Below are 22,073 nucleotides of genomic sequence, written 5' to 3' on the forward strand. Positions count from 1 at the left end.
CATTATGGGCTTACAAAAACGGAGGAAAGAATGTGTGTTTGTGATTTTTTTTTAATTATTTTCTTACATTTTCACCACTTTTTAAACTAACCTTCAATTCAATTATATTTTGTCACACCACTCACAATCATCCTTAGCAACATTTTCCATTACAACTCACCCATTCCTCCATCATTGTCATTAGGCAACCGAAATTGGTGAAAACCCTCGAGGAGATTTGAACCCGGGAAATAACATCCTCAAAGTTCGTCTCCTCTAGGATTCAAACCCGGGACAGAATCCTCAAAGTTCAACCTCCCATACCACTCAGCCAAAGGCTCGTTGGTATTTTGATTAAAGTGTTGATCTGTGTTTTAACCAAATAATATTGGAACAAAGTAGATTTATATACAACTTTGTTACATCTTATATCACCCATTTTTCATTACTATAACACCAATATACAAATCTTTTGTGTGTAATAATAACATATAACAAAAAAAATACAAATAAACAGCAATATAATTACACCCCTTCCCAGATAGGGAAAACCCCTCTACATACAAAACCTTTTTTATAGGCCGACTACGCAGAGCGAAATCTCTGGTTACTGCTATCTTCAATCCCGAAGAATTCGTGTCGGTTCTTTCTGGCATCCATTTGAGGAACCTGTACAGAATGGTTTGCAGCTGCTGCAACCTCGTTATGTTCATGGTAATCTTTTCTAATTCTCCATAAGATCTCTGCACATTTCTTCATCGACGGTCTAGATTGCCTCGTGGGTGCCAGACATTGTCGAGCAACTCGCAGTACTTTTTCAACCACCATAAGTGATGCAGGGTTCCTCTTTAGCTTTGGATCCATTGCTAGTACTACCTCCCCGCCTTTTAGCCTCTGCATTGCCTGCAGAATCATCCTTACATTAGTAATTATGAAGCAGAATTGATATGATTCAGAGTTGTCTTAAAAGTATATACAAGGTTGCTGAATTCGTGACTCGGGGTTGGCATTTTTTCTGGGAGTACTCCGGCTGTACTCCGGGAGTACTCGGATGTTGCCCAACGTTGACTTTTTAGTATAAATAAATACTCCGTACTAAATATGTTATAATATATAATACAATATGTAATATAATACATAAATGTATAAATATTACATTTTTGAATAATAGCATTCCTGCACTGAGAAACATATTTCTAAGTCTGCGATTTTTGCAGACAGAATAAGACATTATTTATCTTATGTTTTCGGAAAAACAAACAGTAAGTATGCAGTAAAAACGTATGCGAACGCGCAGACATAAGACATCTGCAAACTGAAAAACAAACAACGCCATAACTCAATTTTTGGGGACTTTTAAGAAGGCAGTTCTGCATTAACTCAATTTTTATGTATAGTTTATCTGTTGAACAATTAGAGATATTACATAAATCCAAATTTACAGATTTGAAGTAAATGGGTTGAAACTGGCACCTCAAGCAGTAGGTCAGTAACGTTTACATAACCAGGAGAAATTAACCACTCACGAGAAAGACGACACACCGACATGAACGCCCTGTATATTTATATGTAAACTAAAAAATAGAACTTACCCATTTTATTGTTATTTTTTCACTGGGAACTTTATTTAACTCGATCGGTAATCTTCCTGTAACCAGTTCAACAAGCAAAACTCCAAAAGAGTAAACATCACTCCTATCTGTAAGTTGGTACGTACTGAGGTACTCGGGATCTAAGTAACCCGCAGTTCCTTTAACTTGAGTTGAAATGTGAGTAGCTTCGGGATCTTCGATACTTATACGAGCAAAACCAAAATCAGCCACTTTTGCACGCAGCTTATCAGTGATCAATATATTAGACGATTTTATGTCTCTGTGGATAATTGGTACGTCTGCAAAAATTTAAAAAAAAAACGGTTGATGCGTGATGCAGATGTAGTCATATTTTGTAAATATATATGAGAAACTTAACAGTACAATACCTGTATACGTATGTAAATATGTAACTGCATGAGCTACATCGATGATAATATCTAAACGCTCTCCTATTTCAAGCCCGTTTCCACGTTTACCTAATCATAAACATCAAAGAAACTTTTAATTTGACGGTTGTGGTTTATCATTTATGTTAACATTTATGCAGACAAGGTTAAGCTCAATGTAAAAAGACAAATTTGCCTTTTTAAGAAAAGCAATAGCTTGCGCTTACCATCTAAATGTTCACGAAGTGTTCCATTGGCGACGTATTCTACCAGGATAATATGCTCGTCTCCATGTTCTACAAATCCATAGAATCTAACTAGATTCAAATGCTCAATCTTAGATAATGTGCGTATTTCGTTTTTGAACTCCACTGGCGTCCCTTTGTCAAAATTGTCCTGATGTCACAAATGTAAAACAACAACAAAAACTCATTAACATCAAACTACAAAACTTTACAATCTCTGGAAATTTTCATGATAAAAAGGTCAAAATGCTAACCTTTTTAGCACGCTTTATAGCAACGATGGATCCATTTTTGAGTGTTCCCTTATAAACCGTACCAAATCCTCCTTCCCCTATAATATTTGAGGCAGAGAAATTTCCTGTTGCCTTACAAATATCTTGAAACGATAACTCATCTGTGTTGTGTTGCTGTCCAGAGTGGTTAAGCTTTCCGCTGCTTCTTAAGGAACTACGCGTTGAATCTGCATAAAAAAGACAACACTTTATAATACTTCTGTATGAAAAATATGAATCATGCAAAAAATATCACCTGCATTAGCCAATTTACACGTGTTAAAACATGTAGGATTTGAATGACCTAACCCAAAACGTTTATTACACGTAGAATTTGTACATCCGAGTAAAAAGAACTCGCTCATCCGTTTACCCATCTTCTCTTACAAATGCATTATGAACAATGAAATGGTGCAACATTTCTACTGTTACCGAGGTTTATCACTTACGGTGCGTTTGATAAAACTGAATGATTAACGCCGATGATTCAAAGGTAATCAAACCCACACTTAGTCTCAAAACCTCATGCCACCGTAATTTACGTTAACGAGTCAAAATCAACAACCAAAATAATCATTATCATGCTTTAAACTTCAATGAAAACACATTTGACTTGTAGAGGTCAATCATTAGAAACATATCATACTTCTATATTCTTTCAAACCCACAATTCACTTCATATATACTTTTACAAGATTCATTAAAATCATCATTCTCATACAACCCTGATCCAATTAATTTTTTTTTAGAATACAATATACTTAGTTAATTAATTAATTCTTGAAATATACTAAAAAAAAATGCAAACTTTGAATTGTGAACTCACACTGAACAGCAGCAGACTGAACATGGTCTTCTCTATCATCATTTATATCACCCCTGCAAGTCAAAATCCTAACAATTAAACCTATAATTGAGGTGCTATGTTTTTTAGGTTGTTGTATAGTATTTTTACTGCGTGATCCATATAAAGAACCAGAATTTGAATTTGAATTTGAATTTGAGGTTGAACTTGAACTTTGATTCCAAACCTGACCCGGTCGAATCACAGGTGATTTTGGGGATTGTTTTGTTTGATTCATGTGAAAAACCAAGACTGTTATTATTTGTGTTCTGTTTTGTGTAGGTTGAAAGTTTAATTGTGCAATTTGTTTATTGAGAAGAAAAAAGAAAAAAAAAAAAAAAAAAATTTGTGGATCGTTTACCAAAGGACTTTGGTCTAATTGGAAGTATATGAATGATTCTTTTCTGGATTAAATTATTTGAAGGAGACTTAATCAAGGTTTAGCACTAACAACCGACTTTGATACGGTTTGGTTGACAAATATATTATCAAAAATTAATGTTTTGGATGTCAATATTTGAATAAAAAGTTTATTTATGTTTAAAATTCAGTTTAAAGATGACAAATAGAGAAATTGTATTGCTGATACTACTATCAGATGATTACTAGTTGCCATAAGGCCCACGATCAAGACGATATGTGCTGTGAAATTAAATTCGAAAGGGCAATATCAACCAAACAACTCGTTTAATTGGATGATGTTGTATATGGTTGCTTGGCCGACCTATGATGGATAACCGGGTCATCCGCCCCGGCGATGGATATTTTTTTAGCATATCTATATGACTATATCCATTATCCTATAGCAATTTTTTTTTTGTGCTTACGTGAGGTAATTAGACTATTTTTAACTCTGAGAGTGATGTCAAAGTTCGATTGTGCACTTTTTGAAGAAAAAATGAGTTTTTAACTGTGATTGTATTTGAACCCCGTTAATTCAAAAGGTCAAATTTTTGTGTCAAATATTGGTAGAATGATATGGTAAAATATGATTGAAAATTTAGTGAGAAAAAAATTAATTAAATAATAAATATAAATTGTGAAAACATGTGATTGGTTGGTGTTTAATCTCACACTCAAACTTCCAACTAACGCTTGTAGGCGTTAAAAATTAATGCGGGTTGACGACGTCAAGTTCCGTCAAATTTCGTCACATGTGATGACTAACGCCGGATTAGAATAAGTCTCATATGATATGATCTACTTGAATTTAAATGAATCGAAGAAGATATAGTAAACAACCAGAAAGCTTCGCAAGAAGAATCGGCTTTGAAATTGATTAAAAAGTTGAAATTACAATTATAATGATATGTTATCACAATCTAAAGATTACAGAGATAGAGAAGAAGATGAGTGTTTGCTCGCGCTGAATTCATAAACTAACTTTTGTAATTCATAAACTAACTTATGTATATACAATTAGAATGGTATGTTATCCCACCCATTAACGAAGAAGTCTTCATGATACTTATTCAGTTTATTTACATTTGTATATACATTCTTTAAGTTAAATAACACTACTATTTTAAAATAAATCATAATTGTTCAATCATTTTTAACTCGTCATGCATCGCACGAGCTTAATGATATGATGAATGCAATTCATCATAACAAATCTTTTAATTTATTTTTCAACGGTCGTGCATTACACATGTTAAAAATCTAGTATATATATATATATATATATATATATATATATATATATATATATATATATATATATATATATATATAGTCAAGTTGGACTTTTTTTTCACTTTTTTCAAATTTTTAACATTTTGAACCCATCAATGAAAATTTGCGGATCCCCCATCACTTTTTATGACAATGTTTTAGCTTTGTAATTTCAAATTACACACACGATGTATGAACCAAGGTTGTAAAACTCGCGCCTCGGGGAGTACTCGGCAGGAGGTTTTTGAGGAGTAATCGGCGACTCGGGGAGTACTCGGGGGAGTAATCGGATGTTGACTTTCGTTGACTTTTTAAGATAAATATATATATTTTGATAATATATAAATAACAGGGACTGTTATTGTCATTTTATCAAAGGTTCAAGAGTGATTATCAAATTTATTCTTATTATTAACGTTTGGTAATAGTTGAGGGGCTGTTAGTGTCATTTGATAAAGAAAAAGAAATTATTAAAATATTTAAAATATCACTTTTTATCAAGTGTCTAAGATCTGTACATCTTCCCAGATCTAAAATTCAGACACGCTTCCTTCCCTTTATTCATATACAGTGTCAACTATACAAGAAGCTGTGGTCTTCCTTAATTCACGACAGGTTTCACCTTGCTCCTTCTTCCTTTTCCTTTTCTTGCTCTCCTTCCTCCTCTTTAAATATTTCAGGCAAGATCTGAGTTTTTCCGATGTCTTTGACCACCGTTTGACCGGCGTTGACCGGCGTTGACCGAGTAATTGGGCGAGTTAGACACCGATTTCTCGTTTTGATCTTCCAGCCGATTAATCGCCGATTACTCGGCCGAGTAGGCCGAGTTTTGCAACACTGGTATGAACAATGATATCCAACCAATGGCGGAAAATAGGCATAGCCAGGAGGGGTGGGCCGGGTGGCTGCCCCATCTGGATTTAGAAAATAAATTACATTAATTTTTTTTTTTACTAAATAGTAGGGTCTTTTTAATGTTTACCCCTTTCACTTATTTCACCAATCTATGATTAAGTTTCACCTCTGTATGCAACATAATAAATTGTTCAAATATGTTTATTTTTTAGTAATCAAAGATGTGATTATTAAATAGAAACCGAATAATTCATCCAATTACAAGTGTTCAATTTTTGTTTATTATTTTTTGGTCCATAACAATGAAAAAAGTAAGTAGAAATATTATTTAATTTGGTGAATATAAATATTGTTCATGAATATATCTAAGACTGGGTACAAAATCGAATTGAGTAGTATGACTGGAACGAAGAGAGTATAAAATTAAAGAATACCAACCCAAATTCTTAAGGAACTAGTGAAGTCTGATCAATGATTAGTTACTAGTGTGGTTGTAAAAGTCTCCCGACTAGATCGCCTAGTCAGGATTTTTAAGTAGTCCATCTACATCTAGTCTGGGATTTGCCCACTTTATTTAGTCAAAGTTGTTAAAAGTAAAAAATCTGTCAAAATGGGATTCATTAGCTCAAAGTCTAATTTATTCGGTCAAATACGTTCAAAGTAGGTCAAATACAGTCAAAGTCAATGTTGATCAACGTCCAACTAGTCTCCAACTTAGCCGATTAATCCCTACAAGATCCTGATTGACTAGTCCCCGACTACTGACTTTTACATCGATGATTTAAACAAGGATCGATAGTTGTATTCATCGTTAATGAACATAATTATCATTATTAATTAGGACTATCATTATCTTTTGCCATCATCCAAGAGATTGATATCATTATCAACCACGTTCTGGTAAAGCCTCTCTTACAAACACTCTGGTTGCAGTATTTGTCACTTAAGTTTAAAATTGATATTGCATACAATAATAGGTTCTTTTTGAATTTCAGTTTTGGATCATTTGCAAATACCAATATAAATTCAAATTATTATTCAGATTAGAGATTTGTATATCCATGGGAATCACAACAGAACAAGTGCCTATCCTTCCTCATTTAACATTTACAATTTTATCAACTACTCCTCATAACATTTGCAGAAAAAAAATCGTATTTACAACAATAAGTATGAAAAACGAGCTAATTACCTTCGTCAAAATTCACCCTTTCACCAGTGGAAAAGATGTTCCAAAACATAGCGGCTAAGAAATACATAAGTGCCGTAAGCAACAGAAATCCTTGAAAAGAACCAACTAATTCCACAAAGAAACCAGCTCCAACAGTCCCAATTATAGCAGCCAACGTGCCTGCCGTATTCGATATGCCTATACAACAACATAGTATTTGGATCATCAACGGATGGACTTGGGCATACAAGCTTCATTATCTTACAACATATACAATATCAACAGCTTGGCCCAATTTCGACCCATTCAATTATGAATTACTCACCAAAAAAGATATAATAACTACACACTACTTGGTTCTCTATATACAAGCAGATTATAAGATTAGGTTTTTACCATGTAGAACACCAGAATATTGTGGAGCAATTTCCTGATCAAAATAAAATTAGATAGGTAAGTCAAACAAGATGATTTCTAAGATTCTCAGTCATAATTTGCGGTAATATCTAATAATTTATATAAATCCGGGTTGCATTTTAGGGATAATGATAACAGATAAAACTGAAAAAAGGACCAGCTAAAAATTAAACGGGTTGAAAACCACCCAAGGTGTTTTAAAATACTTGCAATGTCATATATCATTTGATTTAAACAAAAAATAAACCATCTTGTAGAAAACATAGTTCTTGCGTATATATTCAATATATTTACGATTTACAAAATTGAAAATAGTAGGAGTGTGGGACCACAAGCTGCCCATTTTGCCAACCCTAGTCATGCCACACAAAAAAAAAAAAAAAAAAAAAAAAAAAAAATAAAAAAAAAAAAATTACCTGAAGGTTTACAAGAAAGCCACAGTGACTAAACGATTTTAGCCCAACAGCTAAAGTAAGCCATGCAGAAGCAATTACAGGGCTTTTTGCCATGGTCAAACCAATAAGAGCAATACCGGGTCCCATAAAACCAATTGACTGAAAATAAAACATCAAGCAAAAAAGATTAAGGTTATTCATCCAAAAGAAAACAGATAAGATCAGATAGATTATTACTTAATAATTTGTTCTGGATATTTTCACAAACCACTCATGTTAACTCGTTTCACATAAAGAAGCTAAACAGTGCAAAGTACGCACCTGCATAATTTTGCGAGTCAAAGTGACAGTCATGCCACTTTGAATCAGTTTGTCAGAAAAAACACCAGCAAAGTAGCCTACAAATGCCATCATACTCCATGGAACAGCACTAAACCACGCTGCATGTCTCAGGTCAACATGATATATCTGCAACATAAAAAATATATAAAAAAAACACTATTATACCATATGTAATTTATACAGATGGAGAAAAGCAGACTAGGGACATAAGACTTACTAGTTTAAAGTAGATGGGCATCCATGAAAGAATAACAAAGAATCCCTGCAGTAAAAAAAACAGAAGTTTACATAAAGATTGTAGTTTTATCACTATGAGTAACATAAAGAAGAATAACAACTCAAAATATCAAACATAACCAATGTGTCATTTTATGAAAGAATAAGCTAGATAAAAGTACAATACATGTCACTTTTAATTCCTCAGTTGCAAAGGTGATAAATTCAGATTTCACTATGAACTAGACCGAGTCATATCATATCTCTAATAATGGGTAAAAAAATATTGCTGAAAAGATAATATGCCAAATTGAAAGCCACCCAAAGTGTATCACTAATGCATAAAACCTCCTAAATCATCTAATTTAAACAGTAGACAGTTATTGAAATAATATAACTTTTTTTCAATCATCAGGATACACTAACTATATACAAACAAAGGAAACATTTGGACATTCCTAATCAACCGCACCTGAACAAACAGATCACCCATTTTGACCCATTACCCAACAGTCCAACAAGTCCATTTGCTACCACAAATTAGTAACGTTATAGTGTACAGTTAAACAGATGAAGGAAAAAAGTTTACCCAGCTGTGCATGGAATTGGCAACAATCAAGGACCAAGTAGGTAATTTGGAAAGCAAACGTCTGAAAGGTGGGATTATTTTGACTTTCTTCATTTGACTTTCAACTTTGACCGACTCATTCCTCTTGCTCTGTATATAGTCCAACTCACATTTAGTTATTTGACGGCTTCGTTCTGGAGTACTAGACGTTGCAGATATCCATACCAAAACCCATAAAAATCCAGATAACCCGAAAATTATAAACGGTCCTCCTACACCACCTTGTGACATAAGGATAGGAGAAAGTGTAAGCCCAATTGCACTCCCAAGTTGAAACCCAGCCATTGCAAGCCCAACAGCCCTTGATCGTTCAGTTTGCGGAAACCATCTAAAAGGAAAAGTTCAAGAAAATTCTAATACAAGTACTTAACAGAATAATCCTTTAAGGTGTGGGTCCAAGCCCCATCAGGGACATTTGTGTTCACAAGTAAATGGGTTGATATTTCAACCTATAAAGATAGTAAGTTTTGTTTAGGAGAAGTTATCACCTGGATATCATGTTGTTCATGCATGGAAGAGCGACCCCTTCTGCAACTCCAAGTAAAGCACGCATGGTAAGTAGTGCCCAAAGAGAATTTTCTGCAGCCCATGGAGTGAGAAATGTGGCCATTGACCATAAGGCGACCCCACAAGCCATGACTACTTTACCACCATAGTAATCCACTAAAGTTCCTCCAGCAATTGGTGATATCAGATATCCCCAAAGGAAAGATGACTGCCATCAATGCCACCAATAAGAAGGAAATCAAAACAAGTATAAGCAGTGGCGGAACTTGAACCCGGATACAGATGGGGCGAGTGTAAAAATTTAATAAAATTTTTCAAAGTCAAGGGTAAACACTAAAAAAAAATTATTTATAGGTATAAAAAAAAAAATTTAGTGTAAAATTTTATTTCCCATTAAATCCAGGTGGGGCGGATACCCCTTTGTGATAGGGTTAAAGCCACAAATTGACTATATACTTTCTCAAATGTCCCGATGTCGCCCATATACCCATTTGCGTCCCACTGTCGTCTACAAACTTTCAAAAAATGTACCAATGTCGCCCACTATACTTTTTTTACCTGTAACGAAAACAATTGATGACGTGGCTTCTAAGTAGTCATGACACGTCGGTGATACATCGGAACAGAAACTGAAAGTATATGGGTGACATCGGAACACAACTGAAAGTATATGGGCGACATCGGAACATATAAAATAAAAATAAAAAGTTAAATAATTAACTTTACCGGTTCAACAGGTAACCGATAACGAAATGTTGACATTGGTACATTTTTGAAAGTTTGTAGACGATAGTGGGACGCAAATGGGTATATGGGCGACATCGGAACATTTGAGAAAGTATATAGCCAATTTGTGGATTTAACCCTTTGTGATACACATACACTAAGTTCCGCCCCTGAGTATAAGTTTCCCGTTTGCTTTCTAAACTCCAGATGTTTTAGTAGTATGAAATCACTATCGATGAAAATCGAGGTACTCCAAGAGGAAACTTTTCCAACTTCTTGTCTATATTTCAAAGAAAGGTAAAGATGTATCAACTAACTTAGATTCAAAAACCTACTTAATTCAAATTATGAAAAATTTTGATTGGATATATCACAATTGAGCTAGGGTTAACTATCTAAAGATGTTGAAGTATACCTATAAACTGGTGATTTGGTACCAGTTTTGACCATGTAATGACTAATGAATGACGTGCAACTTATATGGCTACCAGCTAGTAAAAACATATAGGATACACAAAATTTCAATAACAGAAGTGTGATACATACAACAAAGAACAAAATTTATGAAGATGATTAGTTGATTACAATCATCATTAAGCTAATATCACAATAAACACAAAAGGCAAAAATTATTTACCTGAACAACACCAGCAAAAGACTGACTCCAACCACGCGACTGAGATAACGGAACAATAGCAACAGACATTACAACACGATCAGCATTACATAGCGCCAAAGCTAACGCTACCATTGCAACAACTTTAACTCTTTCTGAAGTAATGAATTCCAAAAAATTCGGTTCCGTAACTTCACAGTCATCAATTGAAACCGTAGGGTGTACATCTTCGGATGAAACCCTAGGGTTTCGAAGTAATAGAGATGAATTGTGAACTCTGTTTTGAAATTGAAGTGTGATTGAAGTAGTGCAAATGGTGAGGATCGATTTAGTGTAAGGAGATGGTGATGAATTTGAAAGATGGTGAGGTAATTTGTAGATTTTGATGTTTCTAGGGTTTTGAAATTTGGCAGCCGGAGATATACGGACCCGGTGGTTAACTGACGCCGGTGAATACATTTTTGCTGAGCGAATTCGGAAAAGTGCAGTTGCTAGTAGTACATGTAGGTGATAATTTTGTCACTTTTTTAATGATTGCTTAATGCTTAGTTATCCATAAAAAGAATTTAATCTTATCTTACTATTTACCTAAAAGTCGCGAGTCGGGGACGCATCGGTCGAGACCTAAAAAGGACGCGTCGGCTGAGTCGGGGACGCATCAGGAACGCATCAGTTGTTGACCAACGTTGACTTTATTAATAATTTCTTAAATATATATTTATATATGTATAAAATAGTTGATTATGTAACATAAATTTCTTAAATAAAAACTTGAATTTACATACAATTAAACTTCAAACTCAATTAATGTTACCGAGTACATAATCAGTAAGGACACAGAGAAAAGAGCGGCCCAAAAAATGAAAACAAACCCCAATTTCAAAACATATCATATCTTGACGAAATTTTTGACTAATTTGACCGTTTTTGACCAACTTTGACAGACTTTGACCGAACTTTTAGCTTTGACCGTCTTTTGAGTCGTTTTCAGAAAAACGGGACGGAGAACCCAAAAAAACGACGCGTCGGTCAAGTCGTCCGACTTTTACAACACTGCTATTTACTATGTACATAACAAAAGGGAGTGATATGCGCACAATTTATTTTTGTAATCTATTTTTGTTACGTAGACAATCATCATGCTTTAGAGTTTTATATTGTACAACACTGTAAAGTATGATAGTTGTGTACATAATAAAAATGAGTTGGGTACATATCATCACCTATTTGATAAGAGTCATGATATGTACACAACTCACTTTTGTTATGTACATAACCATGGTACTTTACAGTGTTGTACTGTACAACACTGTAAAGCAACATGATTGTGTACATAACAAAAGTGGGTTGTATAAATATCACTTCCCATTTGATAAAAGACTACTTTGATGACATCTTTAAATAATAATTTTTTTTTAAAAAAATTCATAAAAAATAAATAATTAGAATGCATCTTGAAGATGTCATTATACTAATTAATTAAATGTTAAATATAATTTGTATTACTAATTATTCAAATAAGATATAATTTTAAAAAAATAATTAAAAATTCGCTATTATTATGACCAAATAAAATGTGTAGTGTTTTAGTTGTTATTGGTTGGTTACTCAGTAAATAAATAAATAAACGTTTTTTATTAATATTAATATTAATATTAATATTAATATTAATCCTATCAATCAATAATTTTATAATTTTACACTACCCAAAATGCACGCTTTCTTTCTCACAGCTCGAAAATCACCTCATTCTTTGTTACTTATTTATCAATATCAAGAACTCAAACACACCACGATGAAGAAGAAATCAAATCTGATCTTGAAATCTACTTAAAATTACTATGGTTCCCAATTTTCTGTTTGTATATTGAACAATATCATCATCTTCATTCTCATATGTCTTCTTCAAGCAAAAATTAGGGTTTACATTAAAACGAAAATATGCAACTGATCTCATGCCATTTCTTGGAGTCTTAAAGGTTAGGATTCTGATTTTCAGTTTACTATAGGGAAAAGATTGAAGAGTTTTTTGTTTTGTTATTAAATTTTAATTGGAAATTGAATGAAGGTTAAGAATTTCGAAAGTTTGAAGGATGTTCAACATTTGTTAAGTATGATGATTGAAAGGTTTGTAGGTTTTAGAGGATGCGAATATGTGAAGTCTATGAGTTGTTAGTAATTTAAGCATAAGGTTTGTGTTTTTTATTAATTTATAAATCATATTCCGATAAAATAAGATTGAAGTCTTTGGAAGAGCATAAACTACATTGCTTACTTTTTTTTGCAGGATGCAAATGCAGGTCAAGAGTTGAAGGCTGAAAGTATCTCATTGCTTACTTTATTCGTATTTAATATTGTTCCTTTTACGTAGCTAGGTTGGGTTGCTGACTTTCAGATTGCTGATTTGTTAAGTGGATGTATTATTTGTAATGGGTTGCTAATTTGTCAAGTGAATTCATATTTCGCTTAAAATTTATGTTGTTTTTTTTTTTTTTTTTTTTTTTTTTTTTAATATCTGTTATATCCATTTTACATTCTTAGACTAACTTTATGTGGATTTGGTATTGTAAAATTGCAGATGAAACTGGTAGTCTTCGGATATAAAAAGGTTGTCGCATGTCCTAAGATTACAGATTAGTGCACTCGATGCAAATGTTGTTGCAGGTCATGAGCTAGCAATAACTTAAATGGCTTTGGAAAATTTAAATTATAAGATTCTATTGAACATGAAAAACTTGGCACAACTTATTGAATGGTAATTTTTATGTTTATTTATACTTTATTGGCTATATAATATAATCTGATTGCAACCTTAGGAATATTCTATAACTGGTAGCTTATGGATATAAAAGGTTTGATATGTTCATATTTATTACGGTACTTGCAATATTTCTTGAAGAAATATCCTCTATTGTATTCGCCTTCCGTCTCATCTTCAAGTATATGAAGGTTAGTTTTGTTGATTTCATTTTTGTTCGATTTTGTGCATTTATGTATTTTATTCGTTAATATATTGAACCTTAATGATGAGTTTCGTGTTCAAACAGAAGAGTTTTTAACACTTGATTGTGGAACACGTGTTGCATCAAAGAAAACCTTGAGTTCCTTTTGATGGACAATATCAGTATATGAATCACAATTGTGAGGTGTCAAGCATTACATAGGTATTCCTTAGTTCATATGATATTTTGTAATATGTGAGGTGTGAAGAGTTTAGGGTTTAGTCCATAAACTTAAAACTCAAATCCTTAAACTATAAACTGTTCGTATTAAAAAGTCAGTATAAGTTCTAACCCTAAACCCTAATTTCTAAACCCTAATTTCTAAACTCTAATTTCTTAACCCTAAATCTAAACCCTAATTTCTAAATCCTAATTTCAAAACCCTTAAAAGAAATTAAAACATTACTCATGATGCATGTTATCATTTATTTTTTCGAGCATTTTTCCGTCAAAATAATAACATTAATCACAAAGTGACTTTTTTAATTGTTCATATTTTCACGTGATCTTAATGTTTGTAAAAAAAATTCAAAAAACAAAAGAAAAAATTTACTTTCATCCAAAAAAGTGTTCCCCTATTAATTAAAACACTATATATATATATACATATATACACACACACACACACACACACACACACACACACATATATATATATATATATATATATATATATATATATATATATATATATATATATATATATATATATATGTGTGTGTGTGTGTGTGTGTATACACACACACACACACACACACATATATATATATGTATACATATATACATATATGTATACATATATACATATATGTATACATATACATATATGTATATGTATATACATATATGTATATGTATTATATATATATATGTATATGTATACATATATGTATATACATATACATATATGTATATGTATATACATATACGTATACATATATGTATATGTATATATATATATATATACATATATGTATACATATATATATATATATATATATATATATATATATATATATATATATATATATATATATATATATATATATATATAGTGAAAACAAGGGCGGAGCCAGAATTCAGAGATAAGGGAGGCTTACTCGATACTTATATAACTATAATAGAAACTCTATCCATGATTCCTAACTAAGTTGTATTCACACATCGATAGTTAGATATTTAGATGAATATTTAAAAATTAAATCAGTTTAAATTGAGGGTGACTTTGGTGAAATAATTAATCATGGTATGTTAACTTTACATTGCGGTTGGGCTCATTGAGGGAGGCTCAGCACCCCTCCGTCCCCTCCCTGTCTCCGCTACTGAGTGAAAGGAACAGGAGATAACTCTCAATAAGAGAGAACTGAAAGAACCAAAGAAATGTATAGAGACAAATCGAAATCTTTGGATCAAACTAGGTGTTCTCAAATCAAATTAATCACAAATCCGAGCTCCTGTATACTTGTTTCAGCTTCGTGATGCATCAAAACAAGTTCTAATTCCACGAGTGATTAAGAATCGAAGGTCAACGTTTGAAGTTGTTTGGTCAATGAATTAATTGGATCGATTTTGCAAGTTTCAGTTTTTAAAAAAAGGTGTCGAGAATCAGAGTAATGATTTGGAGCAAATTTGATTCAGGTTTCACGATCTGAATACAAACAAATTAAGAATTTGATTTTCGAGCTCAATAATGGTTGTTTCCTCGATATTAGTTTGTTTAAATGGTTTTTGTGTGTTTTTTTTATAATAAGTTATGTGTCTAAAAGGTAATAAAATATAATTTTGTCTAATTTTATTATAAATAAATTATAATATAGTCTAAAAGGTAATAAAATATAATTTTGTCTACTTTTATTATAAATAAATTATAATCATACATATTTAAATTTTAAATTATATCAAATAAAACAAACTAGTTGTCGATGTGACGACCCGGGAATTTCTGACCAAATTTAAACCTGAATCTTATTTGATTTCGATACCTTAAGCAAAGTATGTAATGATTGAGTCTTAAAACTTTGAACTATTTCATACATTCAACTAACCCTCGACTACTTTCGACGATTCACGAACAATTGTGTGTAATTAAATATGTAAATATAAATGTAGATATTTATATAATTATAATTGGAGTTAATGAAATAATATAAACATTAATGATAGGTATGTAAAATATATATAATTATAAATATAAATATTGATGTATATATAACATTTTGAAACAATAGAATACAATTTAATTATTTGATTTGAATATGTAAAGTAGTATACAAAATAATAATGTTGCTATTAAAATAAATATCTATGTATATACATATGTATCTATACATAATTAATGTTGTATGTATATTATACTATATATAAAATGTATAAATATTAAATATTTTGATTATGTGATTATATACATATATAAATATTAAATGACATATGTAATATTAAAATATTAAAGATAATTACAAGTTTAGATATAGTGATATATCAATATTCTTATTGTTACTCTCATTATTATTATTAATAATATTAAAATTTATATTATTATTTGTATTATTAATATTATTATAAAATATACTATATAGATATGGAAAAATGAAACATGTAACTTGTTATTAGTAGTATTAATATTAGTGATATTATTAGATATAAATATTATATTGAACAAAAAAAAAGAAATAATAATAATTAATATTATCATTAATTTAATAAGATTATTATTATCATTGTTATAATTATTATTATAGGTTTTATTATTGATTATTAATATAATTATTATGTTATTATTATTAATTAATATTATCGGTATTATTATTTATTATTATTAATAAAATTATTGTTATTAATATATATTCATATTTATTAATTACAAATATTAATTATATATTAAATCTATAAAAAAAAATCATATTGTTTCACGTCCCCATCTGATTCCAATTTTTTCTCTTACTCGATTTCCTTTGTCTACCTTTCTTCTGTTCATAATTTGTACCATGATTGGATCTATATAGAAATCATACATGCTATAAAACAAAGTCTGTTAACAATCCCATTCAACTTTTATTTTTTTTTATTATTTATTTCTTTCTGTACCTGATGGAATATCTTTGTGTCGACAAATCATAGCTACAAAACAATTGCAATAAAATATTAATGCTGTGGTAATCATTCAACATCTCATTTTGTAACAACCCAAACCAAAACGCGACAAAAACCATTGTAATTTGTGACACAAAAAAAAATTTGCTGGCTGACCATCTGCGCGCCGCGCGGACACCCTTGCGCGCCGCGCAAATACGGGCTGTCCCCGGTGCACTTTAATGCGAAAAAGATTAGGTGCTTCCCGACACATTTAGCCAAAACGCTTTTAACCGAACATTTATATATGTAAAACTAACACATAACTAAGGTTTAAACGAGTTTTACAAAGTGGGGCCCACACGTGCCCAAAACACCGCTAAGTGTAAAAATACAAATTTAATACAAATTAGAGTTTCGACCACAAAAAGTTTAATTGCCAAACGACACAACGAGCATGGTGTTTGGGGTTAAACTACCCAAGTCTCGGTCAAACTCCAAGCCAAAGCCAAAAGCGCTTCCTAATCATCAAAGCGGGGAACTTAATCCAAGGTAATGCCCTTACCCTTATCCACACACGAACCTATAAAAAGGTAAACAACGAGAGGGTAAGCAAAGCTTAGTGAGAAAAATAATTATACATATACATATATAATCTACCTACTTGCATCACTTACACAACATCATACTCGGTTTAACATTTCGACAATCATACAACAATATTATGCATATACCATGAACCGCAGATCCACGAGTAGCTAATAATACAATAGCATACGATTCATAATTAAATACATTCAATACATAATTCACGCAACCTTGGTTAACCAATTCGAACAAGGGAAACGGTACTTACAAGACCGTTGGAGTTCATAACATCCACTAGTGTTACTTACACACCGCGTAATCACTAATCCCCCGGGTGATGTCTTGAACACCGCGACTAACTCACCCTTACGACAATGTGGAGTCTTAAACACCGCGACGAATCCACACTTCATTCAATACAATGAGTGGTGTCTTAAACACCGCGACAATTCCACTCCCATGACAATGTGGTGTCTTAAACACCGCGACAATACCACATGTCAATTAAACAATGAGTAGTGTCTTAAACACCGCGACAATACCACTCGTCAAACATACTATGAGTAGTGTCTTAAACACCGCGACAATACTACTCGTTACCTAGAATGTGGTGTCTTAAACACCGCGACAATACCACTCGTCAAACATACTATGAGTAGTGTCTTAAACACCGCGACAATACTACTCGTTACCTAGAATGTGGTGTCTTAGTGTTCATCTTCAACACAAACCCTAACCCATACACAAAATCAAAACAAGAAATGGAAGTTAAGGCATACCACAACTATCAAAATGTAGCAAATGACGAGATGAACAACTTTAAAGATTGCGATTAAACCCGAAACGAACTCCTTCTCCTTCAAAATGAGCTTCCTCTCTCAACAATCAACTCTCTCTCTCTAGAGTGAATGGGAGAAGATAAGGTTGGTGTAGTGGGAGTAAATGAGTTCCCAACCAACTGATCTAGGTAATAAATTCGGGTTATAGGTGAATTTACCAATTTGCCCTCGCTTTAAATTAAGTAGAACAAGGAATCTGGCAGCTCGATTATGCGCGGCGCGCGCCTCATCTGCGCGGCGCGCAGGTACCTGGACAGTAACAGTTTCCCCTTTTTAAATTGTAAAACAAAACCCCAACTTCCGAATCATTTATATTTACATATATACAAGGAATACACGGGTCTTACAACTCTCCCCCACTTAGAATCGATCACGTCCCCGTGATCCACGTCACTTAACCGCCCGGAACCACGCTCTATGGTACTCAACAAACGTTACGATCCGATTTCCATCACAACACGCATTAACCCAAAGATTGACCCAAGAACTAAATACACATTTGCACGCATTCCGTAACGTGCAATACACACCACACCCGAAGTCTATAACGAGAACTCAGGATACGCGAGAACGCCACGTACCCTTTCCACTCTTCTATGCAATCCTCCCCTAAGAGTCATCACCAAAATTGATTCGTCACTCGCGATTTGTCAAAATCCCTTTCTTCAGGAAAAACTCAACCGACCTCGTACCGAGATACCAATGCCAAAAACAACCGAACTCAACCGTCACGTACCCCTTAGCGTACTCTTACCTAGTACAATGCTAAAAACAACCAAAATTCTCAACCCAAGGTCAACGACCCAAACGATGCAGACCGGACAAAAGAAAATCCTTACGGATAACACTTATTACTCAACATTCTTAGTAGCGCGCAACCACGACTAGTACACAGCTATCGTAAGATCGTAAGCAAGCGACCAAAAACCGCTGATGTCGAAAACGACTATTACTCACCACCATGTGCACAAAACGGCTAAGTGCACAATTTACACGGGCAATTAACATCATAAACCTACGAGTAACGGTTCTTTCCGAAAACCGCTCACCACCAACCACAACCAAGAGTGGTTAACGAAGAGCTAATCCTCCCGGATATCACTCATCACCTATTACTAGTCAAACGCGGTCAACCTAGAGATAACCCCAAATAAATACTTACATGTAACCATCTCGTAATACACAATAATGGCTATTGTGTAACTATCACTCAAAGTATACGATAATGAGGCATCGTGCCCTTTCTCAAAGTCCCATTATGCCATTTCCAAGGTAACCAAACGGCTAACACAATCGAGCCAAAAATAACCCATATTGCGCATAGGCGCAACAATAATCCCCTAGAAGAGAATCCGGTACGCACATCCCTTAACCGAGGGACCTTACCTTACTCGTCGAATACATCAATCATCTCCCAAGGAGATTTTCCACATTACCACCTTGGTGGTAATTTAAACCCAAAACCATAAGCACAACTTATTCCAAATTGTACTTTTACCACCGTCGACCAATGTAGGTCTCAACACTAGCTTCGTATCCATACGAGCATCATCCAAAGTAACAATACAATAGAGCACCTTCGTGCGAGGGTACAACTCCCCCACTTAAGACTCCGTTCCGTAACCACATAGTTGAATAATAGCATCCCGTGGGAGGTCCACTTATCCACATACACAATCGATGTCCTCATTGGTCATAGTCCTTGAATTCTCTCGAATTGGTCCTCAACAATAAATCCCGACGATAAACACATACCCACTTTCACAGAAAGAGTGACCACTAACCTAACAACTAATTCGCCAAATCGCATTATCGTAATTCCTATAAGAGAGACGAGGTTCACCCGTCTTGCATCTCTTAATACGCACGTCACCAAAACCTTGCTCCAACCCCGAGCATACGAAGGAATTTAACCTAACCTTAAACTCTTTAAACGTAGGGTTTACCACGATATACACAACCTTGCACTTGCAATAATCCCATTGCTATAGCTCATCAATTTTCCACACGAAGACGAACACGCCCTAACATCCAAAACCAAAGCCCGTCTCCATGGCTTAGTAGAAAACATTTCCCAAACATTAAGGAATGCTTGGTTGCACCAAGTCTTACGCCCTGCGGTCAACGATCCCAACTCCAACGTAGGGTAATTCCGTTAGGAATGCTACCCGTAACAATACCACGTATTTACACTAATGCATTCGCCCCTCAAGTCGCATTCACATGAGTCAATGACTCAAACGCTACCCTAGTGCGCTGTCATCTTATCACTAGCCCCGCGCCCGTAAGGGTACGGTTAAAATATACGTTCGCTTAAAACTTATTAGGTTTGGTAATGAGATTTAGGTCTCAATTTCATAACCGAATACATTGGCACACAACATCAATAATAGTAAGGCATATTTGCATCGAGAAGTGAAGGTACCTGAAACAACATCGCTCGGTGCTTCACCACCCATCGAATACTCGCGCTCTAACCTCTTAACCCGATCGGCAAACGCTTCCGAACACTCTGACTTTCGATGTCCCTCCTTCTGGCAAGCAAAGCACTTGATCGTGCTCAAAGGTGTACCCGTACAATCCCGTGCCAAATGGCCTCGTCCTCCACACTTAAAACACGTAAGCACCCAACCTCCAAGCCTCCTAGTCTGATTACCAGCTAAATCGGGACACTCAGACCTTTGGTGCCCTTCCTTCCAACAATAAAAACATACAGTTTTGCCCGACGGACAATCGCGAGACTTATGTCCCCGTTGCCCACAATTGTAACACTTAGACCCACCGGAGCCCGTTACTACCTTCCTCATGCTACTAGACGCCTCATTTACACTTCTACCTTGATCATTGAGCAACTCGGGACACTCCGACCTTCGGTGTCCCTCTTTATGGCAATGGTAGCACATTCTGTTTTCGTTTCTCGGCAACGTGCACTCCCATATCTTGTGGCCCCTAACACCACAATTGAAACATCTAGATGTGTAACTTCCCTTGTTCTTCTTTTTCACATACTCTACGCCTTCAGGCGTACCTCTTTTCCTTTTACCCGAAGTACCATGTGGCTCTAGCCTTGCATGTACTTCTTCGTCACCCCTACCTCGAGGTTTAGGAAACCTCTTCTCAAACTCTTCCCTTACGACCTTCGTCACTTGGTCTCGGACCATTTCGGTTACCCGTCCTTCGATTGACTCTTTGACTACTTGGCCAACTCCGTTGGCGACACCCGAGACACATTGTTCAATCGCGGCTTCAACCATTACCGCTAATTCGTTCTTCTTTTCATTAGTAGACCCTTCCGTTCCGTATTCATCTTCCATCTTCATTCTTAAGAAACAAAATAGATTAACCAATGAAACGAAAAGATATAACACGTATGTATATATATACATATATATATACATATGCCACACTACCCCATCTTGCTTAACAATCGTCGTACATCGCTTGTTTCACACGATTTGCACCCGTAGTAAGGGTAGCTAATCATTACTACGCGAGCACGTCGCGTTAACTCGCTAGTACAACGTCCATTTCGCTTGATGATCGCTACACAACACAAACAAATAACGCATGATTAGTTCATATAAATCTATGTGCTAACCAAGTCCCGGTCCGACCCAAAGTCCTACAAGTCCCGCACAATGCACACACAAAAGTCTAAGTCTAGGCGCCTATCTCAAGTCACCTAAATCCCTTAGACCATGCTCTGA

At 34.1% G+C, this 22,073-nt stretch overlaps 2 protein-coding genes across 2 annotated transcripts; both read right to left on the reverse strand.

Annotated features, from left to right (window-relative positions):
* Positions 1–392: 392 nt before the first annotated feature.
* On the reverse strand, positions 393–4,063 carry LOC139871735 (calmodulin-binding receptor-like cytoplasmic kinase 2). Its single transcript, XM_071859468.1, has 6 exons — positions 3,304–4,063; positions 2,460–2,665; positions 2,188–2,356; positions 1,961–2,050; positions 1,572–1,870; positions 393–882 (listed from the first exon to the last, which is right to left on the reverse strand). The coding sequence occupies exons 1-6, from the start codon at positions 3,557–3,559 to the stop codon at positions 565–567; spliced, it is 1,338 nt and encodes a 445-aa protein (XP_071715569.1). The 5' UTR covers positions 3,560–4,063; the 3' UTR covers positions 393–564.
* Positions 4,064–6,912: 2,849 nt separating this feature from the next.
* On the reverse strand, positions 6,913–11,371 carry LOC139872432 (probable anion transporter 4, chloroplastic). Its single transcript, XM_071860304.1, has 8 exons — positions 10,890–11,371; positions 9,508–9,734; positions 8,981–9,347; positions 8,393–8,437; positions 8,155–8,301; positions 7,855–7,992; positions 7,418–7,451; positions 6,913–7,219 (listed from the first exon to the last, which is right to left on the reverse strand). The coding sequence occupies exons 1-8, from the start codon at positions 11,325–11,327 to the stop codon at positions 7,035–7,037; spliced, it is 1,581 nt and encodes a 526-aa protein (XP_071716405.1). The 5' UTR covers positions 11,328–11,371; the 3' UTR covers positions 6,913–7,034.
* Between the last annotated feature and the right edge of the window lie 10,702 nt (positions 11,372–22,073).

The sequence above is a fragment of the Rutidosis leptorrhynchoides genome, chromosome 10, assembly GCF_046630445.1.
Source record: "Rutidosis leptorrhynchoides isolate AG116_Rl617_1_P2 chromosome 10, CSIRO_AGI_Rlap_v1, whole genome shotgun sequence".
NCBI lineage: Eukaryota > Viridiplantae > Streptophyta > Magnoliopsida > Asterales > Asteraceae > Rutidosis > Rutidosis leptorrhynchoides.

Bases quoted from the DNA above. Each gene is read 5' to 3' on its own strand.
- LOC139872432 (XM_071860304.1), bottom strand. From the start codon at position 11,327: ATGTATTCACCGGCGTCAGTTAACCACCGGGTCCGTATATCTCCGGCT. The intron at 9,348-9,507 runs GTGATAACTTCT...TTTTCCTTTTAG, and splicing joins ATGAACAACATGATATCCAG to ATGGTTTCCGCAAACTGAAC. The intron at 8,438-8,980 runs GTAAACTTTTTT...TTTTTACTGCAG, and splicing joins CCAATTCCATGCACAGCTGG to GGATTCTTTGTTATTCTTTC.
- LOC139871735 (XM_071859468.1), bottom strand. From the start codon at position 3,559: ATGAATCAAACAAAACAATCCCCAAAATCACCTGTGATTCGACCGGGT. The intron at 2,666-3,303 runs GTGAGTTCACAA...TTTTTTATGCAG, and splicing joins TCAGTCTGCTGCTGTTCAGT to ATTCAACGCGTAGTTCCTTA. The intron at 1,871-1,960 runs GTATTGTACTGT...AAATTTTTGCAG, and splicing joins ATATTTACATACGTATACAG to ACGTACCAATTATCCACAGA.